Raw genomic sequence first — 12993 nt, forward strand, 5'->3', positions numbered from 1 at the left:
CAACGTGTTCCTCACCTAGCTAGCCAAGGGTTAACATTATGTTGCTTGTCACCACCCCTTTAGCCACACATACCGCCCCACCCTTTTGAAAAGAAGTTGCTCACAGATCTTGTTGTCCTTGGCTGCTGCACCCAGGAGCTGGCCCTCAGGGCGTCTGCCCAGCCTTCTCTCTCTCTCTCTTCTCTCTCTTCATTGTCACCCCGGCCCTCCCTGGACCCCATGCAAGACCTAGTGAGGACCATGACCATGCACTGTGTTTGTTCCCCATCTTTTCATCTGCTTCTAGGCTAGGACTCTGTGCCTACCTGCAGCTGCAGGTGGAGCCAGGGTGGGTCCCTCCCTTGTTGGGGTGTGGTGTGCCAGGTCTCCCTGACGCAGGGGCTGGGTCCTGGCATGAGGAGGGTTCCTGGCGGCCCTCCCAGCTGGTGGGACCCCAGGGGAAACTGAGAGCCAGGTCCCCCCATGCATCCTCACCTTCTCCCCTGCCCACCTTACCCCTGCGTGCTTGGCGGGTTTGCATGGGCCTTGTGCGTGGCGCTTTGGGGCCCGAGACAGACTCCTGACGCCCCTGAAGAAATGAGCCAGTGTTTCCACTGCTGCTGCTAATGACGTCTCTGATAATTAGATTCTGACAGCTGCGCGTGCGCAGGACTGCTGGGCTGCAGACTCAGGCGCAGCTGCCAGCTCCGGGGCCTCCTTGGTCAGTGCCTGTGGCTTTGTGGAAGGCAGAAGCACTGTGCCCTGCCCCTCCCACCTCCCTGTAGGAGGGGGGCAGGAGGCTGGCTGCTGGCACACACATGAGCTTGCAGGTGCCTCTATAGGCGTATGTGTTGGCGTACAAATGTAAAAGGGAAAACGGTGCGAAGAAGACAGTCTCTGTGAGTGAAGCAAGATTTACTAAGTCAGAAACCACCTGCCACAGCAGGCGGTGGGGGGCGGGGAGTCTTCAGGAGAGTGAGCCCTGAAAAGCTGGTCTAAGCAGAGCCTTTTAAGCATAGCTTTGAGGAAGAAAAGAAAAAAAAAATAGAATAGCTATTAGCAGAAGGGATGAAAGCCAACAAAAGGGAGGCATTGCCGTCCCAACTGGGCTGCCCAGGATAAAGCAAAAAAGCCATCAGAGGGAGGCAGCGGTGGCCTCTTGCTGTCCTCAGGAGAAGCTGTGTGCTCCCAGAGTGGGAACACTACCTCCTTGCTGTCCTCGCGATATGACCGGACACCCGGAGGAAGGAGTGTCGGAGTTTTGGATCTGGCCAGGGCAGCTCTGGTCAGGAGCAAGCCCTGTGCTCCCTTAAAGGGCGTAACCACCTCCTGGCTAGTCTTGTGGGGAGCCTGGAAACCCAGAGGAGGCAGGTTGGCATTCACACCCCAGAGGCAACTGGTACTGGGAGAAGCGAAGAACTCCCCCACCCCTTTTCTCATCCCATCCTGGTCCTGGCTGCCTGTTGGCCGGCCTGAACTTCTTACCCAAGGGTACATGCGCTGTGTCTGGGACAAGTCTGTTGATCGAGCACATGGGGTCTCCACCGCACTGCAGCCCCATGCTGTCCATTTGATTGCTGTGCTGCCAGCTGGTGCCTCTGAGGGAGTCCCGTCTGGCCTCCGGGTGTTGTCCTCTGTGGCTCAGGAGGGCCTTGCTGGGGTTCTTTGAACTGGGGCAGGGGTGGAGCTCTCCTGCAGGCTGGTTCAACCTCTCCTACCTCTCCAAATGAAAGGGATGAAATTTGGGGAAGGGGTGAGGCTGGAGAGATAAAGCATGCCTCTCTTCCTCCCGCATGTCCTAGGCTGTAAGCCTTCTGCACCCAGGCTTCTGCTTACAGGGGGTGAGGAAAGAGGGACACGCTCACCCCGTGGCCTTGCTTAGCTTGAGTCCCCAGGCTGAGGCATGAGGCAGTTCCTGCCTGCTGAGCGGGTCCGGCCTTTGGTGAGTGCGCTATACGAGCTGTCACTTCTGCTCTTGGGGTCTCTTAGCAAGGATGCATGGCAGACCCAGCCCCCTGCCCCCAGGGCTGCCTGGCAGTTCGGAAGAGGAAGACAGCACCTCCTAGGAGACGGCATGGAGAAGCAGCCCCACTGGGCCTTCCACAGTCTTGCCAGTTCCTGACCAAGTGCAAGGGCTTGGCCCCAGTGAGGACCCTAAGCTTCTGTGTCTGGGTGGACAGCCTCTTAGTGAACTGAGCCACACAGAGTTGGGGCTGAGGCTGAGCCCAGGGCACGAGCAGCTCTCCGGACTTGTAGCTGAGCCTGGTTCCTCCTGCTGCCCTCCTGAGCCTCGGCAGTCAGGTGGAATTTCGGCAAAAGCACGTCTGATTGTATCCTGGACCAGCTCAGTCCCACTCAGGTAAATAAGACGCAATCCCATCATCTCTCTGGACTGCAGGGTGGGTGGCCTCTGCCCACCTCTCCCAGCTCTCGGGCACCGCTGTGCTATCCCCACATGGTCCACTCTCCATTTTTCATCCCTGCCTCAGACCCTTGCACTTGTTGCGTCCTCTGCTGTCCCAACCGTCCGGGGCTGTCTCCTGCATGTCCTTCACAGTGGAGTGCTGTCCCCGAGGGCCCATCCTTAAGGGCTCCCAGTGTTTTCTCTGTGGTGCTGGCCACTGATTGAAGAGATTTTTGCCATCACCATCTCCTGCACTGGGTACATTCCCCGCACAGGAGAGGACCCTGTGATCCTCTGGTCCCCCCTGGATTTCCGTGTCACTCAGACCCATGCCAGTTACAGGGCAGGAACTTGAGGCCATCTGTTGAATAAATGAGATCCTGCTTGGCCCTGGATTGCATCAGTCAGCTTCCTGTTACTCTGACGGGACAACTGAGGCAGGCCAGGGAGACTAACAGGAGATTGATTCAGGCTCATGGTTCCAGAGGTACGAGGTCCAGGAGCCTCATCTGGCCATGGCCATCTTGCAGACAGAGCCCCGAGGCAGTGTGGAGCATCACGTGGCGAGAGACAACGAGCACCTGTCTGTCTGTGTGGTCTCTCACTCCTTCCACTCATGATGGGCTCTGCCCCACGACCTCATCTCATGGCTCCATCTCTGAGCACCAGCCAAGGGAGGAATATTCCATGCGCCTAGCACCGTTAGCCTAAGAGCTCAGGGACCGAGCTCCTGGGTGAGCTCAGGGAGGCAGATCACAAACACAGCACCTGGGGGCCGCCATCCCACATCCGAGCAGAGTCCTGGCTGCTCTGTTTCTGATCCAGCTCTCTGCTAATGTGCCTGGGAAGGCAACAGATGAGGCTTCAAGCTCTTGGGCCCCTAGCATCCATGTGGGCGACCTGGATGAAGTTCCTGGCTCCTGGCTGTGGCTTGGCCCAGCTCTGGCTGCTGTAGCCATTTGGACAGTGAACCAGCAGGTGGAAGATTCTCTTTCTCTCCCTCTCTTTCCTTTCTGGGATGCTTTGCCTTTCGGTTCAGTGCATCTTACACAAGCTCACAAGTCCCCCTAGCCATCATGATGACTTCCATGGTCAGGTGGGAAACTGAGACCCCAGGCCGTGAAGCTGCCAAACAGAGATTTCCTAACAGGTCTCATCTCAGGTCACTGTTCCATTTCATGTCTTCCTGAAAGTTCTTAGCTTTCAATTAAGATATGTTCTTTATTAGAAAAAAGTGGAAAACCCAGAACTCTGGGAAGGAGATGGGGCTTGCCTTCCTGCCCGTCATCTCCCTGACGCGGATGTGGGTTTTGGGGATCAGTTGGTGGGTTTTACGCTTGCTGCTCCAGCACTCACATATCAGTGTCTGCAGCCCTAATCTTGATTGGGTGCAGTGTGTACTGGGGTTCCCTGACTGTCCGCACAGGCAGGCGCCAGGGTGGTCTCTAATTCACTGTGCACCACTTGGTCTCTGAGTGACAGCTGGGCTGTAGGTGGGATTCTCCACTTGGTCTCTGAGTGACAGCTGAGCTGTAGGTGGTATTCTCGGGTCCCACTATGTCTCCTTTGGTGTATGTGGCAGGATATCCAATAACCAGGAGCTGACTCCAGTGTAGGCAGCGAAGCAGAGGCACAAGCTCAAGTGGCTGTCCATGGCCCGGACAGCAGCAGGTGCTGTGTGGAAGGACGTGGGTGCTGTGGGTACTTGGGGAGACTTCGAGTTTGGATCAGTGGTGGCAACTGCAAGTGGAGTCTTCAGGTGTTGTGGGTGTGTGGAGGGGAGCAGCAGGTGGTGCTCCCATGGACAGGTCACCACAGGGGCAGAGGCCCCATGGTGCATCCTGAGTGATGGCCAGATCCAAGCTTTGGTTGGTTGACCCAGAGGGTGGGGTGTACGGATGTGGGGTGGGGGCAGAGCTGGGTCCTCGCCCATGGAGTTGGGGATCTTGGACTTTTCAGGAAGGCGGGCCATGCAAATCTCCCTGAATGTTTTTGTTTGGCTGAAACTACCTGTGAGGGGTGTTCTTGCCCCGGGAGGCCTTCCCTACCCACCTCCCTGCCCTGCATCCTGGACAGACACCCCTGTGCCGCCTCTCATCTGTGTGGCCCCTTTGACCTCTGCATCGTTGATCTTGCTGCCTCTGACGCTGCCCTGTCTGGGATGGGGTCTGTGGACTCCCTGCTGTGAAAAGGGGTGTGTGGCTTCCCCTCCTCTCCCCTGGGGGTCTTCCTGCTGGCTCTGCCACCATGGTGGATGTCACCTGCTCCTTCCTTTCCTTCTACACTGCTGTGAGCTGAGGGTGACACACTCGGTGTGTGGGTTCCGGAGTGAGTGAGCATGGGGCGTGAGGGTGTCCCCTCCCTGCTGCTTGGCCAGCATTGTGGGCATCGGCAGACCCTGTGAGCCAGGCTTCTCCTGCCAGTGGTCACACACCGGCCTGCCTAGTGCCATCCCGACTCCTCTTCTGGCAGAGGTTGGGGTAGCGCGTGTCGTGGGATCTCCCTCGGCTGGCCGAGCCCCAACAGCTCTCTCTCTCTGCCACAGCAAAGCTTCGAGGCACACCAGGACGAGGCGGTGAGCGTGACGCACATGGTGAAGGCGGGCAGCGGCGTGTGGATGGCCTTCTCCTCAGGCTCCTCCATCCGCCTCTTCCACACCGAGACGCTGGAGCACCTGCAGGAGATCAACATCGCCACCAGGACCACGTTCCTGCTGCCGGGTGAGGGGGCCACAGGGTGCCGCCTGTCGAGACAGCCCCGCCTCAGTCGGGGGTTCCCCAGAAGTGCTGGTTGTTGCCAGGGCCTCTCTTCCTGTCTCCCTGAACTCCCTGCCCCTGCAGCCCGGTCATCGGGGCTGTCAGGAAGTGGGCTGCGAGCCCGGGGACTTGCCAGGGCCAGGAGCTGCTTAAAAAAAAAAAAAAAATCAAACCAGGTAGGAATTGAAATGTGTCTATACTCTCTGTTGTGTGGCTTGACTAAAACTCGGCAGTGGAGGGGTGCAGGGAGGGTCTGGAGGCAGGGACCCTTAGGCCTTGCTAATAAAGACTGGCCCACCTGCTCTGCTGGCCCGTGCTGTGGAGAGAGCACGTGGAGGGGTTGGTGGCTCCTGCAGGGCCATCTGTGAGATTACAGTCATGGTGGACTCTGATGGGAGGCCCTGCCAGAGGGCCCCCAGGAAATGACCCCAGCTTCCCTTGGCCACCTGTTGCTTGAGCCCCAGGGGCAGTGCGAAGAGGGGGCCTGCCTCTGAGCAGTCCTCACCCCTGGAGCCAGCAAGTATCAAGTATCAGCTCACCTTGTCTCCCTTTCCTCCACCCAGCGCCCAGCAGCAGACTGGCCCCTGGCTGGTGTTGAGGGCGAAGGGGCCCTGTCTTGGTCCAGCATTCACGACGGGGGCCAGACAAACAGCTTGTGTGGCAGGTGGGGGCCTGGAGCTGTTTGCCACGGACATCTGGCAGACGGGCTATAGGGAGCCTGTGAGGGTGCATGGCCGAGGTGGGCAGAGCTTCCTGATTGGGAAGCTGAGCCGGGGCAGGCATGGAAGCCAGAGGCCTGCCTGTGGGTACCCAGAGATTCCCGAGGTCTCCCGAGTCCTCCTGCCCAGTCCCAATTGTCCTTGTCTTTACAGCCGGTGGTTCCTAATAATCAGACCCACCCCAGTAATGACACAGGCAATAGCAGGGGGCCAAGTTCGTGGTGGGCAGAATCTCATTCACACCGTAGCACCAGGAGCAGCAGACTGTTCTTGCGCCACAGGTGCTGAAACAGATGTGTTTGGCAGGTGACATGTCTGTCCCTGGGTCATGCATTTGGCCAGAGGCAGGACCCCAAGACACAGGAGCTGGGGCCCACTTGCTGTTGCCCTGTGTGTGGCATGCTGCTCAGAGTATGCCTGAGTCCTAGCAGGATCACCAGGCAGTCTCAGGTGAGTCTCTGCAATCCTGGAGTGCTCGTCCCTCTGCGAGATGGTCAGTGCTACCCAGCAGGGCTGGGCGGCAGCTGGCCCAGGTGCCGCAGGACAGGCAACCCTCCCTGTGGTGTGACAGGTGCTCTGGGGAGCCTGTGTTAGGGGTTTCGTCTCTTCTTTTCTCAAACCCCCCTTTTGTTTCATTGTGTTTCACAATCTTTAGTCATTTTACAAGTTCCATCCATTTCTACTACAATGAGAATTTCTCTGTCTCACAAAAAATATTTCCATCTTTATGCTGACAGAGAAATTATTTCAAGATCGCAGAACAACTGGAAAATGGATAATAATCTCGTGGGCTTTTTGAAGTCTGTGGAGTCTCATCCTGTACGGGTAGAGAAGAGACAAAGAAAGAGCTGAGCTTATACAAGGATTGGCGCCACATCTGTGGACCACCCTCAGCAGCTGTGGGCAGAACAGCCCCACAGGGGCCCTGCTGACTTCACCGTGGGGGTCTTTTTTTTTTTTTTAAGATTTATTTTGAAAGAGTTACAGGCAAAGATGGAGAAGACAGAGAAAGATCTTCCACTTGCTGGTTCCCTTTCTGCATGGTAGGGCCAGCAGCTTCTTTTGGGTCTCCCACACAGGTGGCAGGGGCCCAAACACTTGGGCCATCCTCTGCTCCTTTCCCAGGCCATTAGCAGAGAGCTGGATGGGAAGTAGAACAGCTGGGACACGAACCAGTTCTGACTGGGATTGCCTTAGAACAGGTGGACAGAGGCCCGGGAGATGAGGCGGTGGCCTACCTGGCTGGAAAGGCCGGACATGGGCGCTAAGCAGAGCTCTTGCATGGACTCGCTGTGTGCTTCCCTTCCCGAGCCTCAGTTTCCCCAGGCTGTGGAGGGTGGTTCTGAGCCAGACCAGGTCAGGTCCATGCAGGACCCCTCCCCGCTGTGGGAGGCAGGGGCTCCTCAAGCTTAGAGCAGGCCTGGGAGTCGAGGGCATCTTCAGACCCATAGCTCCTGATACTTGCAAGGTTACACCCCAAAGCAGGATTCTTAAATTCTTTATTAGAGATATTTTTAAAAGGCTTTTAAGAATTTCTCACCCCATCCATGCTGCAAAATGAAATAATTGTCTAATTAGTAATAAATTTGTTCTTCCACAAAGTGTGGGGTTTTTTTTTTTAGGGCATGTTAAAAATTGATCACGCTTCCTTCCCCCAGCCCTTCTCCTCCACTCGAGTCCTCGACTGGTATTAATGCATTTTTTAACTTAAACTCCCTCCTCCTCTTAACTAGACAGGTCATTAATAAAATGTTCTCCGGGAGCTGGAGCTTTTTAAAGTTGTATATCTCCCACTAGACGGCCGCGCCGAGCTGAGCGCTGCTGCGTTAGGTCTCTGTGATAAAATATTTATCCACCATTAGACTTTTTTTTTTTTTGCTTCGGACTGTTTGTGAAGTGTCTTGCTCTTTTCCTCAAGGAGGAGGCGGTAAGAGGAAGGGCCCCAGAAACAACCCACCATGAAGTTATTTCTCTGCTCCGGCGGCTCTCTGAGATTTTTTGTTCACCTTCCTTCTGTTTGTCGGGTTTCCGTCACCCAGCGACAAAAGGGGCCTCAGGAAGTGGTCTCCCAGGGGTCACAGAGCAGGACAGGCAGGGCTTGCAGGATGAGACGTCCAGCCCTGCTCCTTCTCCGGGCATCAATCCATGCAGGCTTGTGGCCTTCTGGAGGTGTTCTAGAACCCTCTCGCCATCACAGCCTGTTGTTGACCGGATGCTGCCAGCTTTGAGCCGTGTCTGGAGGTTTTGTTGTACATATCCCGGTGAAGCTAGTGGGTTTCAGAAACATTTTACATCAGCTTGTCTTCACCTTCCATCTGCCACTGATTGCTGGAAGTACCCTTATAGAGAATTGTAATGACCCCCAAAGCTGAACAGGTAGATTGATAATACTCATTGGCTAATGAAAGAAAGTGATTTGTCCAAATGCACATAGCTAGTAAGTTCCTATTCACCTCTCTGGTCTCTTCACCCACACATAATCCATCCATCCACCCATCCACCCATCCATCCATTCATCTATCCCCCCACCCACCGACCCATTCATCCACCCACCCACCCATCCACCCACCCATCCATCCGCCCACCTACCCACCCACCCATCTATCCACCCACACATCCATCCACCCACCCATCCATCCATCCATCCATCCATCCGTTCACCCACCCACCTATCTACTTACCCATCCACTCCTGTGTCCATGTACCCACTCGTCCACCCATCCACCCATCCACTCACCCACCCATCCATCTATCCACCCACCCATCCACTCACCCATTCATCCATCCACCCACCATGCACTTTTGCATCCAGCTGTATGTCCATGCATCTCCTTGGCCAGGAGTTGGGGGATGAATCCCAATAAGCAGTTACCTTCATGAAGCGTCCCTTGGCAAGGACAGACAACAAAGAGCAGATTAAGGTCATTACAGGCCTTGGCCTGCGCCAAGAGGAGAGGGAGGTGGTGAGGAGTGGCAGTTCACATACTGGGCAGTTGGATGAGGGCTGGGACAGCCCATCTCTGGCCTTGGGGATGCTGTGTGGTCGATGCAGCAGTGGGAAACCAGACGCAGCTCCCCCAGCATCATGCCCACTCTGCCCCTTTGCTTCACTTTAATTCCACGCTTAGCATCCATGTTCCTTGTTCCTGTTTTGGCTTCTCCAGGACCATGTCATTATCATCGTGAAGCAGCGAGAGATTCAGACCGTCCATCTCCCCAGGCACAGTTCGGCGCTTGGTAGCCGCAAGCAGGTCATGGCTGCTGAACTGGGCAGCATGGCAGTAAACATTGCCATCACCGCAGAAAGTTCTGAAGTGTTTGCACTTAGGGAGTCAGCTATGTACTAAGTAGACTGGTCCACAGGAGACACCTGGGGCATGGATGAGTGATGGGACAGCCAGCTGGCCCAGGTGGTGCTGTGTGCCCCAGGGTGCGGGCCCTTCCTGCCCATATCGGAGCTGACATGGAGGCTGCCTCACTTGCATGCGTGGAGCTAAAGTGCTTTCTCCGAGAGCCATGGGCATTGCAAGCACTCAGTGGAGAGAAGCAGCTTTGACTGTCTCTGCTGCCTTTTCAGCCTCAGTGTCTTCATCTGCCAAATGGGAAGAGCTCCTACATCCTGGGTCCATGCCCACTGCTGTGGTTCAGAGCAAAGGCACAGGCTGCAGGCGCCGAGAAGCCCTGTTTCTCCAAGTGCGGTCCCTGGACAGGTGGCCTTGTTCTGACCTGGGAACTTTGTAGAATCTTCTAGTCACTCGCAGTGATGCTGGTGCAAGTTCAGGATTGAAGACCCCTACTCTCTGTCACATGTTATTTGTATCATGGCATGAATTTGCCCCTCTGGGAAGTGCAGCAGGATTGGACAAGGAGGTGGGGGAATAAAAAAATGTAGGAGCCAGGGGAGCCCATGGGAGCACAGCAGGGGCTGTCCACTCTGCCTGTGTCATGCAGGGGGCCCAGCTCTGTCCCTGAGCCGATGGCCTGTGCCCTGCACTTCTCAGACCCTCTAATGTATGTGAGCTTCCCGCCCTCTACTCTTATTCCTGGTCACTCCGTTCCCACCAACTGTGAATAGCCCAGGCAATGTCAGCAGACAGCACCTGTCCATGTGGCCACATACCAGGCACTGGGCTCCTTGCCCTTCCTGCTCTCTGAGGTCATGTCACGCACCTCTCCTTTTACAAGCCAGACAAGTAGAGAACCAGCCCCAGGTCATGCAGCTGGGAAGCAGCAGCAGGGCCAGGATCTGAACTGGCACCTGCTCATGGGCCCTCCCTGCACCTGCATCCTCCATGCGAAGAGCCCAGGGCGGGGCCACCACCATGGCCTGCAAGGGGTGCTGTGTCCCCAGCAGAGGAAGTGGCTATGTGCTTCACAGAGGACCAGCTCCAGCCACTTATCCCCCACGGTCCTGGCCGCTCCCTGGACGTCCATCCTAGAGGTGCACAGTGGCTGTTGCATCCTTGCTGACTGGGGGCCGGCACTGCTCCACAGCCTGCCCTGGCTTTACACTCTGGTTGTTTTATCAGATACCCCAGCCACTGCATAGTGCCCTACAGTACCACCTCACCCATGTGCACCAGGGGAAACTGAGGCTGAGTAGGGGAGCACTCAGATGAGCGGAGCCAGTCTGGTCAGCCTCATGGCCCAACTCCCAACTGAAGCACCAGACAGCATCTGGCTTGTCTTAGGGCAGTGCCCAGCCCCTGCTGTTTGCCTCCCTGCAACACACGGTGGTTGCCCGAGGACCACACTGCTCACACCGTCCTTTCTCTCTGCAGGCCAGAAGCACCTGTGCATCACCAGCCTCCTGATCTGCCAGGGTCTGCTCTGGGTGGGCACTGACCAGGGCGTGCTCGTCTTGCTGCCCGTGCCCCGGCTGGAAGGCATCCCCAAGATCACAGGTGAGGTGCCGGGAGCTGCTCCTGGCAGGGCCCAGGCTCAGCTGTGGGGGATGGGGTGGGGTGGAAGGAACAGCTCTCCATCTTCCTCCCATCTCAGGGCTGCCCTGGCCCTGCACACAGTGGTGTGAAATCGTCCCTGCTTTCCCTCATCTGGCCAACAGATGCCAGTGATAGAATCCCTTGAGGACTCCTGGGGACAGAGCTGCCTGCATCCTGGGTCCCCGAGTACAGGCACGCTCTGTGTGCCTGGTAGGTCTGTGCTGACCTGCCTGGCTGGACCCAGGAAAGCAGGGGAGGGGCCGGGAGGGTCCCTGGTGACTGCAGCCCTGGCCTGTCCACCTCCACCTGATGAATACCTCACAGCCCCTCCTCCCACATCCCACACCAGCCCCAACCAGACTGGGCGCCCCTCTGTCCAAGGAGCCCCTCTTCTGAAATCTCAGGGGTCCTGTGTCCACAACTTCAGAGATGATATTTTGTTTTCCACAGGGATGGGTGGGATAGAGCTGGGGGTCTGGTGTGGCAGGTGCCACCCGCGCGCAAGTATGCCACAGCGAGCAGCTCCGTTGCTCAAAGCTGGAGCAGCAGGATGTGTCGGAGGATCAGGGAAGGAGTTCCTGGGGCAGAGGTCACAGCTTAGGCAAAGGCTGGGCACTAAGAGGAAATTCTCAGATTTGCCATGGAGGGTCCTTCAATGTGAGGTCACTCATCCCAAAGGGCAGAACCTGGAGAGGGAGTGGCCAGCCAGGGCCTCCTGCAGAGGCAGTCAGTGCCCTAGCCCCCCTGGAATCCACCCAGGAAGTTCTGCAGGGGAGTCATGCATGTGCATCCCTGAAGGCCTTCCCTGTTCCCTCCCCCTACCCATTACTCCAGGAAAAGGCATGGTCTCACTCAACGGTCACTGTGGACCCGTGGCCTTCCTGGCTGTGGCCACCAGCATCTTGGCCCCTGACATCCTGCGGAGCGATCAGGAGGAGGCTGAGGAGGACAAGGCAGATGGGCAGGCCCAGGAACCTGTGCCCGCGCCGGACAGCCACGTGGGCCGCGAGCTGACCCGTAAGAAGGGCATCTTACTGCAGTACCGCCTGCGCTCCACGGCCCACCTGCCCGGTCCGCTGCTGTCCATGCGGGAGCCGGCGCCCACTGACTGCTCGGCCCCAGAGCACGGCGAGGAGGATGGCTCCATCTACGAGATGGCCGATGACCCCGACGTCTGGGTGCGCAGCCGGCCCTGCACCCGCGACGCCCACCGCAAGGAGATCAGCTCCGTGGCCATCATCTCCGGCGGGCAGGGCTACCGCAACTTCGGCAACGCGCCGGGTGCCGGGCGGCCCGCGCCGTGTGGGGAGACGGACAGCACCCTTCTTATCTGGCAGGTGCCCTTGACGCTATAGCCCCTGTGCCCCGGGGGCCCAGCTGCAGGCCTGCCCACAGCCATGCCCGGTCCCCGGGGAGCGCCTGGTGTGGGGTCACCGTCAGGGGACACCTGGAATCTCCAGTGACCACTTTGGCCGAGTGGAGGAAAAGTCTCTTCCTTTTTAAGGACAGTTTATTATTATTATTATTATTTCCCAGTGTGTTTCTGGGAGAGGTTTTAGCCTTTGGGGAGAGGGAATACAGACCAGGAGAAAATGGCCTTCTTTTTAATAAGGAAAAAAAAATCCAAACACACAAAACCTCACACTGCTGGGCAAGTCCTGAGACAGCCATGCGCCCGTCCTGGAAGGGCACATGCGTGTGAGTGCGTGAGCGCATGGGCTGGTGTGTGAATACCTATAAATACGTACATACGGTGTATATTCTATGCGTGTAAATACTGTCTGTACATATTGGAGCTCTGGGAGGTTCTGGAATAAAAAGTGAGAGATGCCTCTGTGCCTGGTAAAGGTTGTTTTCCTTTAAAAATCTATTTATTTGATGGGCCCAGCGGCGTGGCCTAGCAGCTAACGTCCTCGCCTTGAACGCTCTGGGATCCCATATGGGCACCTGTTCTAATCCCGGCAGCTCCACTTCCCATCCAGCTCCCTGCTTGTGGCCTGGGAAAGCAGTCGAGGACGGCCCAATGCATTGGGATTCTGCACCTATGTGGGAGACCCGGAAGAGGTTCCAGGTTCCTGGCTTTGGATCGGCACAGCACTGGCCGTTGCACTCACTTGGGGAGTGAATCATCGGACGGAAGATCTTCCTCTCTGTCTCTCCTGCTCTCTGTATATCTGACTTTGTAATAAAAA

The 12993-nt window shown here is 56.8% G+C and overlaps 1 protein-coding gene across 3 annotated transcripts in view; it reads left to right on the top strand.

The window, feature by feature from the left end:
- ARHGEF10L (Rho guanine nucleotide exchange factor 10 like) overlaps nt 1–12632 on the top strand; it is a 121334-nt gene extending 108702 nt beyond the window's left edge. For all 3 annotated transcript variants that reach the window (XM_058675883.1, XM_058675890.1, XM_058675892.1), the window contains 3 exons: nt 4929–5103; nt 10640–10762; nt 11636–12632. In XM_058675883.1, coding sequence (XP_058531866.1) covers nt 4929–5103; nt 10640–10762; nt 11636–12156 — 819 coding nt within the window. In that variant the 3' untranslated portion in view covers nt 12157–12632. The remainder of the gene's footprint in view (nt 1–4928; nt 5104–10639; nt 10763–11635) is intronic.
- Nucleotides 12633–12993: the final 361 nt, after the last annotated feature.

Source organism: Ochotona princeps, chromosome 2 (assembly GCF_030435755.1).
Source record: "Ochotona princeps isolate mOchPri1 chromosome 2, mOchPri1.hap1, whole genome shotgun sequence".
Taxonomy (NCBI): domain Eukaryota; kingdom Metazoa; phylum Chordata; class Mammalia; order Lagomorpha; family Ochotonidae; genus Ochotona; species Ochotona princeps.